At 45.1% G+C, this 15,070-nt stretch overlaps 1 protein-coding gene across 1 annotated transcript in view; it reads right to left on the bottom strand.

Annotated features, from left to right (window-relative positions):
* Positions 1 to 3,413: 3,413 nt before the first annotated feature.
* LHX4 (LIM homeobox 4) overlaps positions 3,414 to 15,070 on the bottom strand; it is a 46,876-nt gene continuing 35,219 nt past the window's right edge. The window contains exons 4-6 of the mRNA XM_088673578.1: positions 12,127 to 12,281; positions 8,930 to 9,101; positions 3,414 to 5,176 (exon numbers count right to left, since the gene is read on the bottom strand). Of these exons, the coding sequence (XP_088529704.1) occupies positions 4,782 to 5,176; positions 8,930 to 9,101; positions 12,127 to 12,281 (722 nt within the window). The 3' untranslated portion in view covers positions 3,414 to 4,781. The remainder of the gene's footprint in view (positions 5,177 to 8,929; positions 9,102 to 12,126; positions 12,282 to 15,070) is intronic.

The following is a 15,070-nucleotide window of genomic DNA, read 5'->3' as shown; positions in this document are numbered from 1 at the left end:
AGATTTGATAACACATTGTAAACCAAAATACAGTATACCTGTGCCATATGGAAGCTAAGATTTTTAAAGGGATCTTGGCTGGGCAGCAGAAGGATGCAAAGTTTGTTCCGGGTTTTGTTTGTGGTCTCTCAGTTTGCTACTGTTTCTGTATCATTGCATCTTGAACAAACATTTGTCAAAATTATTTCTAGCACTGTTCCCACACTTGTAATTTTCACTTGTGAATAGTTCATAATGTATTTAAAGGTATCCTCCACAACATACTCCTAGTTAAATTCTAGTCTCGTACAACATACAGGTATTTCTGCTGTTCTTCCCAAGCTTATTTTTGCCTCAATGTATGTTTTGTTGTTTGTTTTTGTTCCCAAATGGGTAAAGGCAACCCATCATTACTGATTTATTTTTTGTTTTTAGACTAAAGGAATTGTGAAGACTGAAGAGGGTGAAATGGTGCAAGGGCATTTGCAGTCCTTGACAGTGTAAAGCAGACTTCCTCAACCTCTGCCCTCCAGATGTTTTAGCCTACAACTCCCATGATCCCTAGCTAGCAGGACCAGTGGTCAGGGAAGATGGGAATTGTAGTCTCAAAACATCTGGAGGGCCGAGTTTGAGGAAGCCTGGTGTAAAGCATGCAATTATGCTATACAGGCAATGAGAATGATGGGGGAAATGGCATAATTGCAGAAGAAACCTTTGGCATAATTTCAGTGGAAAAAATAAGCTGTGTTCATTTCAGTCAGAGGCTTGCTTTTCACTTAAAGGGAACTATGGCACTTGAGCACTTGTGTATCTCTCCCACTGAAACCGCAAGGGCTTGAAAGTGTTTAAGTTTTGGCATGAGCATGCCATGTGTTACTCATTGTTTATTTATAAGAGAGAGAGAGAAAATCCCCCAACACCTACAATATTCACAGATACGTGAACTAAACATTGCCACATTTCCTTTTGTCACGGTTTTAACAAAGCCTGATGCATGAATCCCATGCAAGCACCTTCTAGAGATTTGTCTTGTGTTCAGAGTAATCAGCTCCACATACATGAACACGTGCAAGCATATATTGACAGGCTTGAATAGGATGAATGTTTGCAGGGGGGATGAAAGTTAAAATGAAAAAACACCTGCAAAAAACCCTTTTTGTACCTATTTTAAGTTCTGCAGTCTGTGACTCCAATATGGATAAAACAGCTTGATCTCAGCAGAGTGTGGGGCTGATACTGGAATAATTGCTTTCTCACTTGAACCGAAAAAGAAAAGCTATTCAGTAATGAAGCTGAATAAGTCTTGATATTGTAAAGGGTCATGGTAACAAATGACATAGAAATAGTTTATAGAGTTACAGTATCTTAAAGGAAGATACAGTGATGCCCCGCAAGACGAAATTAATTCGTTCCGCGAGTCGCTTCGTCTTGCGACAATTTCGTCTTGCGAAGCGCGGTTTACCGCAGCAAAAAAAAACAACCCGCAAAAAAGTCTTGCGAAGCATGGCCATAGAAAACTTCGTCTTGCAAGTCACCAAAAACATCGCAAAACACAATGAGTTTTTCGTTGCGAGAGGCATTTGTCTTGCGAGGCATCACTGTACTGAAAATGTGCATATATTGTCAGAAACATGACAGAGATCTGTTTAGCTGTGGCACAGTGGACTTACGCTTGGTCATTTGTACCTTCAGTCTGATCCTCATTGGGTTGCATAGTCTTTTACCACTGTTTTTACCACTAATAAACGTAGTGGGGGTAAATCAAATACCAACTCAAGGGAAATGTTCCTAAATTTTGATTGAAAATGAGACAGTGTGGTCAGGAGAGATGTGGAGCTCATTCTACATGGGATCAGTAGTCATCTTTCACATGGTGTACATTGCTTGGCAAAACTGCACAAGTTTTTTTTTTAAAGAAAGACACACAAGTCCAAGTTATTACCAGCTCCATGAAACAGAAAGCAGCCTTCGCTTTCCCCCGCAAAATCTTGTAGGGGCAACATTTTTCACAGTGGAGGCAGAATTCCAATTAAATATGTGTGTGTTTTGTTGTTGTTTTTAAAAAGCAGTCAGTAGTAATCTGGAGACTTTCAACAGATACATTGCGGGTTCTCTTTTCATTAGATTGTTTTGATTATGGAATGGCAGCTATGGAAGTCAGCAGAAATCCCTTGCCTAACTCAGTTCTGTTTATATCTTTCGCGATAACATGTTGAAAGCTGCTATGTTCCTTTAGCATTTTACTGTGTCTTGTTCCATTCTCCTGTGATTTCAAAATAGGCCCCCAAACCCCACAAGAGCAAGTGAAAGCTTCTTTTTAGGCATTGACTGTGCTATAGCTCAGTCGGTAGAGCATGAGACTCATAATCTCAAGAGTTGTGGGTTTGAGTCCCACGTTCGCCAAAAAGAATCCTGCATTGCAGGGGGTTGGACTAGATGACACTTGTGGCCTCTTCCAACTCTACAATTCTATGGGTTGTAGTCATTGCTAATATTTCAGTGTCATACTCGGGGTATGACATAGTTGGCTACCGCCCTATTAGTTCAGGGACAGAATATTGAGAGTTTGCACATGTAAGACTGGTACACGTGTGTGTGTGTGTAAACTCATTGGCAATCATTGTGCTTGAGGTGCTAAAACTGATCTACCTGTATGATCTGTGACTGCTCATTCACAAAAAAGTAATCACATATTGAACACCTATGCATGGGCCAGTTCTCAGCTTCTCGTTACACTCATGTGACCTTGCTCCTTTTACTCAGTGAATATAGCAAGTTATTGTCTGGAAATGCAAGGAAAGACATAGTTCTTCCCTGAGCTATGTCTGCAAACAGTAACCAATTTATAGAAGACGGTGTTAAGAGAAGTTTTCTGTGATTCTCAAATAATTGAGAAGGGTTATAAGACTATAGTAGTTATAAGGACAAAGCAATACTGAGGTATGTGAGGCAGGCTTGGAATGTGTATGAGTCTCTAAGAAAGTTCAAATTGTTCACAAAACTGCTTCAGTGAAAAGTTAAACAACTCTGATCTCAGATAGTCTATGAAACCCTCTTGACACATCTGGTTTCTGGCTAATGTCTTGCACCATATGATTGTCATGTTATTTTTCTTTCTCGGTCTTTTCATAGTCTTCCCACCCTAGAAAGCAGGGGTGGGGAATCCCATGGCACTCCAGAGGTCGTTGTTGGACAGCTCCCATTCCTGACCATTGGCTCTTCTGCCTGGGGCTGATAAACACCATAAGTGGAGGGCCACGGGTTTCCTACCCCTGCTATGAAGCTTTCTTTGGCGGGTGAATTTTGAACAGCTTTAAATCTTCTAAAGGTTTGTCTCCTCAAAAACTGGTAGCAGCATAGCAATAGCATTAAAAATGTGTCATTTAGCATGGTGCCATATTATAACGTGCTGAAATAATGAGACAGCAAAGGAATTTGCACTAGATTATAGGCATTGTCAAATTCTTTGTAATCCAATTTCCTATAAACTTAAGACTCCTTTTTTCATTTCTGATCAGACAAAATATGCCTTGTGCTTGACTTGTATACAGAATGCAGCCTTGGAGTAGCGGAGACGGTGTTAAAGGCCTACAGCGGACTTTTTGCCCATGCTGGACCCTTGCATGCTCACATAGTTGATGGGGACTACAAGTCCAGTAAAATTGTGCATTGTGGAGAGAGTTGTTGTTGTTGTTGTTGTTGTTGATCATCGATCTTCTTCTTCACATGAAAGGAGGGAAAGTGTCCCAAGGTAAAGGGACTGCTCTTGCAGTGGTTATAATCAGTGATCCCCGCAAGTCAAGAAAATAACTGCTGTAATCACCCTGTGACCCACCTGTGGTGCAGGTTTTTCTAGCCTATGCAAAATCAATTTTTCCTCTCAGCTCCTCTGAAGCACGTTGCCCAATTGATCACAATGGCACCTACTCTCCCCTAGCTGAAAACAGGACAGGCATGGCTTGGTGGCTGGGAAGGGTTTCAAATGTAGGAGATAAAATTGTATCTGGCTTGTTTTTGGTGCTGTGCCTTGCCGGTTGGTACAGAGGTTGGGAAAAGAGAGGAAAAGGCAGCAACAGCCCCTGTGATGCTGCGAACTGCAAATGCTTAAAGGCTGCAATGTAGGTAGGAAGTAAAACCACCTGTGGCTGCCCCACCATTTATCCTGCATAAGGCAAAGATATACCAAAACAGCCAAGGAAATGTGAAGCAGCTGCAGGACTGGGTGAGGAAGAAAATACAGAAGGGGGGAAGGGGGAAATTGCAATCTCCCAATAACTTTCCATCCCTTCAGCAGTCAAGTCTGGATTTAGCAATATTGCATTTCCATTGGTTGACTAGAGGTGAGCAAATAAGGACAGTGGCCATGCCACACGAGAGCTGATGTGGAGCTGCCAGAGGCCAAAATGTTGAGTCATTTCAACATGTGCTAACGTTGCATTCAACAGCAGAGCTCTATGGAAAGAGTCAAGAAACTCTTATTTACTACAGCTGGCACCCCTAAAGTCATACAAATACTATACACACCAATGTGCTCTGTTCAGGAGCAGTGCCTCCTATGTCCCACTCTTTCAGACAGAAAGCAAATATATATATATCTTAATACCATGTTTTCTTTCAGCTCTACAGGAAACAAATAGTGGATTCCCATTTTAAAATAATGGAAATGTTCTCTGAATGGCACGCCTGTGATCCTTGAAGTCTGATTGCCGTCCCTCAGTGGGTGGCTGTTTGTTTTTTTTAGTATGCTTTCAGGCCCCAGAGAGCAAGTGGGGATATGGCAAAACTGAAGGGAGTGCGAAGTTTTAAAAAGGAGGATGATCCATTTCATCAAGCCAAGAGGCAGGGCTTGTTGGAAAGTCTGGATAACCAACGCTGCTTCCAGTAGAAATATCAGAGGTTGGGCCTCCAGCCATAGCTCTGAGTGTCTGACTCACCCCCTGCCCTCCGTGTGCCATTATTCCTAAATTATTGTCCATTGTGTAATCCAGGCCATTTAGCAACGGAGTATGTGATGGAAGGGATGATATGGAAGCGGGAGACTGTGGGATTCCGTAGGGGCTTCCATCCCTCAAGTCCTGATACGATTGTCCAGTCCCATCCATTGAGAAAGTACCGTTCATTAGCTGTCCACTAGCCACCTCACCAGCATTGTTGTAAATTCTGTTGTTGTGGCCAAGCTCTGAGAGGATTTGGTCTTCTGTAAACAAAGCAAGGAAAACAGCATTTTAAGTGCAGCACTGCATACATTTGCCATGAAAGGAAAAAAGAAGAACACAGGTACGGTGGCACCTCTACTTACGAATGTTTCTACTTACAAACGGAGCTCCGTCCGCCATCTTGGATGCGGTTTAGATAGGATTTTTTTCTACTTACGAATTTTTAGATAGGGTTGCTTCTACTTACAATTTTTTTCTCCCAATGCATTCCTTTGGGATTCGACTTACAATTTTTTTCGACTTACAAATTTAATGCGTTCCGAACACACATTTGTAAGTAGAGGTACCACTGTCATCTATCCAATTCCAGCCCCATCCAAGACAGCCAACCGTTCTCAAGTCCATTGATGCCAATGGATTTAAGCTGGCTTTGTATCTAATCACCTGTCTGGTAGCTGGTAGGCGACAGAGAATTGTAAAAATGTTACTAGCCTGGCAAGGGAGGGACCTTACCTGGGACAGCATAGAAACCCACAGGCAGGGCAGAACTGTCTCCTCTTCAGCACCTAGCAGACTAGTAAATGTTGCCACAGGCTAGTAACTTTTGTGACCTTATTTTTAAGGCTTATTCAAGCACACCTGCCGCATCATAAAACAGGATCAACCCCACTCCAATTGGCTGTAGAGCTACATTAACTGATTTCCCTTTCTTCTTGTGGCAGTTATGAAGTTCTGACAATCCAAAGACTGAGAAGCCTCATACATGCTCCACTGCCCACTTCTGGAAAAGACTAATCAAAGCAGTGCAGATGATGAAAGACTGACATGTTTTAAATGTTCTGCGCAAACAGTAGTTCTGAACTTCTCAGAGATATTTACATTGCAACATTCATCAGTGTCATTGAAAGGTCTATACTGGCATCAAAAGCCAAACTGTAACAAAAAGCCCTATTGTACCTGTGTGGGAAATGGTTGTGTTGTTGTTGCTTAAAAAATACATTTACTATTTTGACTTATTTTTAAACCACCATTTCTTTCTCACATCTCATTTTTATTTGACTACTTGGTTAATCTCCCATCAACTTATTTCTTGCTGATTCACTTGCTGATTCAGCACATACCTTTGTGTATTTAAGGCATTAGATGGCCAAACAAAGTGCTTAAAGTCCAGTTTATTTCAGTGGCAGAGTTAAGCCTAGGCTAAACACACACACCCCGCCATTGTCATCAGTGGGACTTACAGGGTCTAAGTTTTTCAGCTGGTGCTTGTTTTTTAAGATTCTACCTTTTCATCAGCCACAACTGAACAGACCCATCTTGTGGCGTCACTGTTTTAATGAGGGTTCACAACACCACATAAAAAATGCACACAGAACACCACACAAAACTTCCAGTGGGATCTAACATTTCACAAGCAGATTTATGGGAAATGCACACTCCCAGATCTGTTCCAAAGGGTCCCCAGCCCTCTGGAGGAGATTTGTGGGGAGGAAGAGGAAGGTGAAGTCCCATTGTGCCAGCAGAAGGCCATTCCATGCACACACAGAGACACCTTCACATTTAAAAGGAAGGGGAAATTCCAAACCTTAAAACAGGGAGGAGGTTTAATTAAATTGGATCTGGCTTTAGTAAAGGCAATCAAGTTTATATGGCCTTGCATGTCTGTGAATATCTCTTTATTCTGCCAGGTTTTATGCAACAAAGTTCTATTTGTGTGTACCAAGACATAAGTCCCATTCAATTCATTGGGCTTTACTCCCAGGTAACAGTATAAGATTTCAGTCTTCAAATGCTACCGGGCAGAGTTCAAGATTCTCATGGCAATGCACAAAGCCCGGAGCAACTTGGTCCTGGATATCTTAAGGACTCCTTATATCCCAGCTCAATCACTGAGATCATCTGAAAAAGCGCTGCTTATGTTTAAGAGACCTGAGACATTTAGTCAGTCTCATGCTGTGGAACACTTTTCCAGTAGAGATTAAACAGCAAGCCTCCTTGTTGACTTCCAAGCATCTTTTCAAGACCTTTTTATGCCAACAGGCCTTTGCAGCTGCTATTTATCTATCGTTAGGATTAGCCTGCCTCTTTAATTATTAACTGTATTGTTTGAATGGTGCTTTTATGAATTATTGTTGTATACCACCCTTAGATTTTATGATAGTGGCAGTATGGAAACATTTTTATAATAAGAGGTTAAAAATATGTGTTACTTGGTGGGTTGGTCTGGCTCTTCTTTTTTCCTCTTTTTATTATTGGTTACACTTCTTGTTGTTTATGGTTATTTTTTATATTTTAAAAAAAATCTTCATTAGCCTTAAATACCTTAAATAATGGGGATGAGATGTTTGAAGCAGGTAATTCAGGCTGCAATTCTCAACATACCCTTGGTCTAGCTCAGGGCCCTACAAGTGCAAAAGTAGGTTTCTAAATGGACTGTGTAGGCAGTTATTTAAGTCCATTTCTAAACAGCTTAATTTTAAGGGGGACGGGACATTTAAGCAGCATACAAGAAAACTCAAATGTATAATAAATTTACAATCTGTACAATATAAATGCCTATGGAATTTGGCTTATGGGGAGGCTGCAAATTACCGATAGCTTTCCAAACAGTTGCCATTACCTTCTGAGCAAATGTTTATGCATTCTTAAGGAAGCATGTTCTGTTTCCAACCTGTTTTGGCTAATGATTTTGAATCTTGTTAAGAACACAGGTGCTTTTAATGTGAGAAGAATCCCCGTGAAAAGCCAATGAGAAGTGTTCTCTCACGGGATGTCAGCACAGAAATGTTTGGGGTGGGAAGGTCACATACCGCCCATTCAATCCTGAACAGGAGCACTCCACACGGCACCATTTTGCAGGTCCACTGCCACATGTAGGGCCTTCTCTGCCTTGCAACTCCCACTAATAATTCTCTCTGGGTACTGGAGTTCATATCTGTTTGATACTAAAAATCCAATGGTGATACCAGAGGCTCCAAGTTTACTCACCAGATGCCTATGGGATGATTTACCCAGCCATTCTCCAGTCAGTCAAAGACTATGCATATAGCAAAGTGGTTGTTGTTTTTTTGGGGGGGGGGGAATTGTCACAAAAAAACAGCAAATTCAGCTCCCATCGGAGAACTTCATTATAACAAACAATTCAGAAGTTCAATTTGTCGTTTGAATTGGGCAGCCTGCACACAGTGAGGGCATGAAAGCAAAGGTTGGATTTTGCTGCCCTCTCCACTGCATGTAGAATGTTGCATTTGGACTGCGGCCTATGCCTAGATAGGCATACCCCTCACGCAACCCATTCCTTTGGGTGGCCAATGTACAATGCTTCTGTACGGGAGATTCTACGTCGAAGAGGGGAAATCCCAAGCCTCCTTCATGCCACTGCTTTTGTAGCCAACATAGACTAAAACGGGTGGGGAACCTCAGGACTTGACAACCTGACAGCAGCCCTCCCAAGACTCGCGTTGGCTCTGCTGTGTGCTTCCCTCAAGCAATTTTGTCTTATGGGTATATTCTGTCCTTGAACTCGATAATGCCTCTCACGTAAATGGATGGAAGTGTTTATATGTAGAGAAACCCTACGGCTTGCTTTTTTCTCTTGCACTGCCCACCACCAGCACGCAAAAGGTTGCCCTCAGTCTGAAAAAAGTTCTCCATCCCTGAGCAAGGGCAACTTTAGGCACAAGCATATGTGAGCCTGTGGTTCAATCTGCCTTGTAGAGCAAGTTTGCATTGTCTTGTGGACGACAGCCCTAAGGCCAAGCCTTCCCCCAGCCTCTGCTCTCCCCCATGCCTACCTCTGAAGCTCAGCTCACTATCACTAACCCCACAGTCCTCTGCAGAGCTCTCCTTTTCATGTTTGCTGCCGCCTCGATTCCTCTTGACGCTCTTGTAGAACTGGCCCCAGCGGTGACGCCCAGCATCTTTCTTCAGGCGTTTCTCTTTGGCTCTTCTATTTTGAAACCAGACCTGGAACCGTAGGAGATAAAGGAGGAAAAAAACAAGCCTTGAGAGTCCCATCCAAGCAGAGAACTCTAGTGTGGTTCAGTGGGCAGAGAGCAGCAATTTGATCTCCTGCATCTGAATTCAAGCCCTACTTCTGCCATACCGTGTTTCCCCTATTTTAAGACGTAGTCATTATATAAGCCATAGCAGGATTTTAAGCGTTCAGGAAATACAAGCCATACCCCGAAAATAAGCCATACCTCCGAGGAGCGAGACCGCTGAGGGAAGAGGAGGCGAAGGAGGCGCGCTCAGTGCTGTGGGGGCTGAGGCATGGTGCAGTGCCCCGAGCCTCTGGGAGCCGGCAAGAGCAGGAGGCGGCTTGCCAGGTCGGCATCCAGCAGTGTGCGCGGAGCACCCCGAGCCTCTGAGAGCCAGCAGAACGAGGAGGAGGCTTGCCGGGTCGTTGTCCAGCAGCGCGCGCGGAGCGCCCCGAGCCTCTGGGATTGTTGTTGCTGCTGCTGGCTGCCGGAGGCTCGGGGCGCTCCGCGCGCGCTGCTGGGCGACGACCCGGCAAGCCTCCTCCTCGTCCTGCTGGCTCTCAGAGGCTCGGGGTGCTCCGCGCGCCCGAGCCAGCAGCCTAGCTTCTCTTTTTTTCCCTGCCCGAGGCAGCCTGCCGCCCCGCTACCGGAACTGGCGGCTGCAGAGCGGAGCGCTCCGCAGCGCCAGGCGGAGCGCAGCGGCCTGGCCTATTTTTTTCTTTTTTGCCTGCCGCCCCGCCACCGAAACCGGCAGCTGCAAAGAGGAGCGCTCCGCAGCGCCAAGCGCTCGGAGCGCCCTGCAGCGCTGGGCGGAGCGCAGCAGCCTGGCCTCTTTTTTTTTTGTCTGCCGCCCGCCACCGCAACCGGCAGCTGCAAAGAGGAGCGCTCCGCAGCGCCAAGCGCTCGGAGCGCCCTGCAGCGCTGGGCGGAGCGCAGCAGCCTGGCCTCTTTTTTTTTTTGTCTGCCGCCCGCCACCGCAACCGGCAGCTGCAGAGAGGAGCGCTCCGCGATCGCTCCTCTAGACCACCTTGCCGAGAGCCTCCAGCCTTTCAAGCGGCAATGCTCAGGCGCCCGAATGGGAAGAGAGACCCCCCCTTGCCAGATTCTGAGCGCTCCCTGCTCCCCGATGGATTGGGCAAAATCCGGCGCGCAGCGCAGGCGCGGGATGAAAGGCACGATCCAGCCTCGGCAGCCCTAGCGACGGCGAGGGGGGCGTTGTGAGCCATTTAAAGCTGTGGCCGTTGCTTCACTGCTTTTTAGCCCCCTGTCCGGCAGCTTTCTGTGTCCTTTTTGTGGTGCGTGAGGAGCGCTGCTATCGGGCTGCGCTCCGGCTGCCTTTCTACCCCCCCCCAGTTGTTTAGTGGCTTTTGCGGCACATGAGGAGCACTGCCATTAGGTGAGGAGGAGCACTGCCATTGGGACGCGCTCCGGACGTTTTTTCTAAACCCCCCAGCGGTCTGGCTGGCTTCTCCTGACTTCGCAGGGTGCTGCCAGCCCAGCAGCAGCAACGCCGGCCGCGGCAGGAGGAGGCAGGAACCACTAAGACACCCCCCGAAAATAAGCCATAGGCTTATTTTCTTGAGTAAAATCATTATAAGACGGTGTCTTAAAATGTGGGAAACACGGTAGATAACATTGATTTCTTTCGTTATTTGTAGCACTTCTACCCTGAAGCCAAAGAAAAGGCTCCCAGGGTTGCATACAGATAACCACAGAAGGACAAACAGAACAAACAAAATGAAAATGGTGTAAGAGGGAGGAAGAAGCAAGCAAACTCAGACACAAGTTCTTGGTTCCACGGTCGTCTGGTGTGATGACCAATAGGTGGAAAAGTTCAGAAGAGTTAGCTGATCTCTCCATTGTGCTGCAGTCAGGTGCAATGGCTGCTGGAGGGAGAGAAGCCTAGCTTCTTGCAACAGAGCTGGAAGTGGCCAGGCATCTGTTTTCTTCCCTCTATTACAGCCTCGATTATGGGACTTTACTTCTCAGCTTCAATTTCTGCATTCCTAAAAATATTACCTGCATTGGAATAATATTTATTTCACAAGATTTATAGACAATTTTGTTTCCTTTGTAAAAACCTCCAGGTGGTTTGTAAAAAGGTAGAATAGTTTCCCAATGTAAAGTAATGCCATTATTAATGGCATTGTAGCAGCTCCCCCCCCCCCAAAAAAAATCCCAAGGCAGATTAATATCTGGGGTTATTGTTTTTGTGTATTACTCTGTTCCGTGCTTTTGTGATCCTTGAAGGGCATAAAAGAAATTTCATAGATAAATAACATTCCTGCCAAACCAGACGATCCACAGTGCAGTGTGACACAAACAGCTGCCAGTTTACCTGAAGAGGAGCTCCGTGACAATACAAGCCTTATACACGCTCAGTTGGTACGGTTAGTTTGAAAATCCCTTGGAGGATGGGTGAGAGTTAACATGGGAGCACATGCTAGGAGGAAAGCCTTGGAGCTGCTTTTGATATCCCTAAAGATCTAAGAGGGTTTATTGTTGTGTCTAACCATCGGAGGATTCATCAGCCTTGCAATTAATGTCACATCCAAAGCTACCGTACCTCTGCATATGTTTGAACTGGTGCTGCTTTCTGCACCTTCTCTGAATGTGGCCAGATGAAAAAGAGGAGAGGATTAGTAAAAGGTACCGGATCGTGTAGGTGAGGGGATTTGCAAATTTCCCCACCGCTGCTTGACAAACTGCAACAGCTGATATTCCTTCTTCCACAACAGATCTTCATAAAAGCCCTAACATTCTATGCATTTCTTTCATTCTGTTTCTGCATCTGAGGTCCTTAGCAGTCTCCAGATATGCTTTATCAACCCCATGAAGTGCAGGATCAAGGAATTTTAACCCACAGGTAAAGGGACTTCTGCTGCCTCCTGCTTCCACACACAAACGTCTCCTGCATGAGCTCAGCTAATGCCACCTGGCAAGTAATTAATGCTGTAGATCAATCAATTACTTAGTTGAGGACAGCATCTGCATTGTGCCATTTGGCTCACCTGTACAACCCGCATGTCCAATCCAGTTTCAGAAGACAGCTGCTCCCGCACATGCCTCGCTGGTTTGGGGGAGTTTTTGTAGGCATTTTTTAATGTTTCCAACTGTTTGGCTGTGATGGTAGTTCGAGGCCTCTTAGCTCCAGCTTCTGAATCGTCTGTAACAGAACAGTTTCCTTTTATTTTGGATCACACGGAGCATGAAACGGAAGCTTGGGCAGAATATAGGTATATGTGCGCAGGGAGTTTTGAAAGTGGAAGCTGTCTCAGGAATGAGAACCAGCCTGCGCTGCCCTTTTAACAATAGGTTGACGCTATTTGAATGGCAATTTAGAGCCATTTGATTACACAGCTTGCAGAAGCAAACAAATTAGAGAACCCCCAACCTTGTTTGTTATCATCTAACTACCTTGTGCTTTTGATTCTTTTAATTAAGTAACACTTCAACTAGAAATGGATCTCACTGTCCGTTGGATCTGCAAGCAGCAGCATGTGCAATTCTCTGCAGTTAAAACAAATGTATAATTTGACAAATGTATAAACTGACTCCAAATCTGATTTAGTCTCAGATAATTGCCTATGAATTTCAAGGAGAGCAGCAACAGCCCCTATCATCAGATCAGCAATAAAAAATGCTAGTGTGAATATACTCTCTGGTTGAAGTTGCCAGGCTGAAATGGGTAAAAAGTGCTTGTTTTTATTTCTGAACTCTCGCAATGGGTTGCTATTTAGCAGCCATTCTAACAGTAGTGTTTTTCTTTCTTTTTTTGAAGGACAGTGCATAGTCTGGAAGAAGCATAACTGCCGAAGTCACAAATTCAAATATGCTTCATGGAAGTATGCTACATACTCTGATAACAAAATTTATTGCTATAGAAGCACAGTCTCTCCCCTTCCTTCATATATAGACAGTTTAGCAATCTTGTTTGGTCCACGCCTTGGAATTCCTCATCTCTTGCTTTGCATCTCCTTGCAGCTGCAAAACTTTATGACACTGTAGCCTATCGATAATGCTGAGTCAATAATAGAAATTGAGCAATATTCAATCTATGATCTCTTAGCCCTGCCCCCCAAACCAATCCCCTTAGCACAAATAGGCATTGCATCACCCTAGCTAAATTGATTAGGTCAAAATAGAGTCCTTAATTAATGAGAAGTCAGGGCTTGTCAACATGAAATCCATTAAAGACCAGTTCAGTTTTAATTTCAGTCAGGCACTGTTTGGCAGTCTCTGTGGATTCATTAGCGTTTGGTGATCTATAGCCTCTTTCTGTCTCACTTGCCTCAACCCACCCCCAATTCTGGGTTTTTCACCTACAGTAAATATTGGCAGTTTAGACCTCGGAATGAAAAATGGGAGACTCTCTGGGTTAAGGGCCAGATTAAGCTGATGTATAAGATACAACTCTGTTGCCTCAAGCAGAGCTGAGCCTGGGGTGTGTGTGTGTTTGCTTGCTTTTGGCTCTTAGATGTTCCTTCATGCACAGCATCTTAAACAGAAAATAGATGGCATGCATCCCTCTATCGCTCATCAATCCCCTGGGAATATAAGATTCTTTTTGGAGATAAATTTGTGGGGAATAAAAAACCAAATGTTTGGCCCAGTTCCGGGAGCTTGTGGGAGGAACTGAACAATTAGATGCTCAAGACCTGCCCCTGCTCCTTGCTTCCATGCACCCTGGCACAGCCATTTTGCCAAAGCTGAGAATGTGCCAAGGATGATGTTATGCAAAGAGATTCAGGCTGGGGAGGCTAACAGCAAGAGAGAAAACAATGTGTTGGAAAAGAGGTGGAGATCCTATTGCAGGCATCCCCAAACTCCGGCCCTCCAGATGTTTTGGCCTACAATTCCCATCATCCCTGACCACTGGTCCTGTTAGCTAGGGATCATGGGAGTTGTAGGCCAAAACATCTGGAGGGCCGCAGTTTGGGGATGCCTGTCCTAGGGTGGCAGGACAGAGCCAGGCCATTGTTCAGGCCTAGTGAAATGGGCATGTTCTGGGTGCCTTTTCCCATTTCCCTGCACCTGTATTTTCGCAGGTAATACTGTCCTTTCCAGTAGGATGTGTGTTCACTCGATAATACAGTAAACAGTATGCCCATCTATTGCAATTCTTTTCTACGATAAGGGAAAAGAGGTTTTGTGTGCACAGAACTTCAGAGATTTGGTGAGGTGCATTAAATCTCGAGAAAAGGAAGAAGACATGTTCTCAGTAGGAGAGCCCTTGAAATCCAAGGGAGGCAGGTACATCATTCAAATGGGAAAGTTACAAACTGCAAAAGTTCGGCTTCCTGGCTTAGCTGCCACCCGGCCATGCCCTTGCTATCTCTCAACACTGTTCACCCAAGGCATTCCTCCTTTCCTGAGACATAGAAATCTCCCCAAGAAACAATGCCGGGCTTTGTGTCTTGAGTATGGAGTTTTGAGCTGGAAGGAACGCAGCAGCACTTTGCTCCAGACCTTGCACAGCAGAAGGAGCCAGCCTGCAACGTTCAGGCAACAACATCAAGTGGCCAAAGGCAGCAGGAGGGGTGACACGATTGGAGAAGAGCAGGAGAGCCCACAGGTCATGGCACGACTCCATTCCCCAGCTCAGGCAAGCCACCCCACGGTACAGGGATCTGCAAGTGTACATCCTAGAGTGGTACCCGCATCATAGCTGCCAAGTCTCCCGTTTTCTCCGGGAAATCCCCGTGTTTCCAGCTGTTCCTAGCTGGAAAAACAGCTTTTTTTGTTTTTTCCCGGTTTATTCTGGCGCGGCGGCCATTTTGGAATCGGGCGGAGCATGCTCAGAAGTGACTTTTGATGCTGCTCTGCCCAGTTCCAAAATGGCTGCAGTGTGACTTCTGGCGCGGCGGCCATTTTGGAACAGGGCAAAGCAGCATCAAAAGTCACTTCTGAGCATGCTCCGCCCAGTTCCAAAATGGCGGCAGCACTACTTCCGGT

The sequence above is a fragment of the Zootoca vivipara genome, chromosome 7 (assembly GCF_965207765.1).
Source record: "Zootoca vivipara chromosome 7, rZooViv2.hap1.1, whole genome shotgun sequence".
NCBI lineage: Eukaryota > Metazoa > Chordata > Lepidosauria > Squamata > Lacertidae > Zootoca > Zootoca vivipara.
The sequence above is the reverse complement of the archived record's forward strand: the minus strand, read 5'-3'. Positions and strand labels throughout refer to the sequence as shown.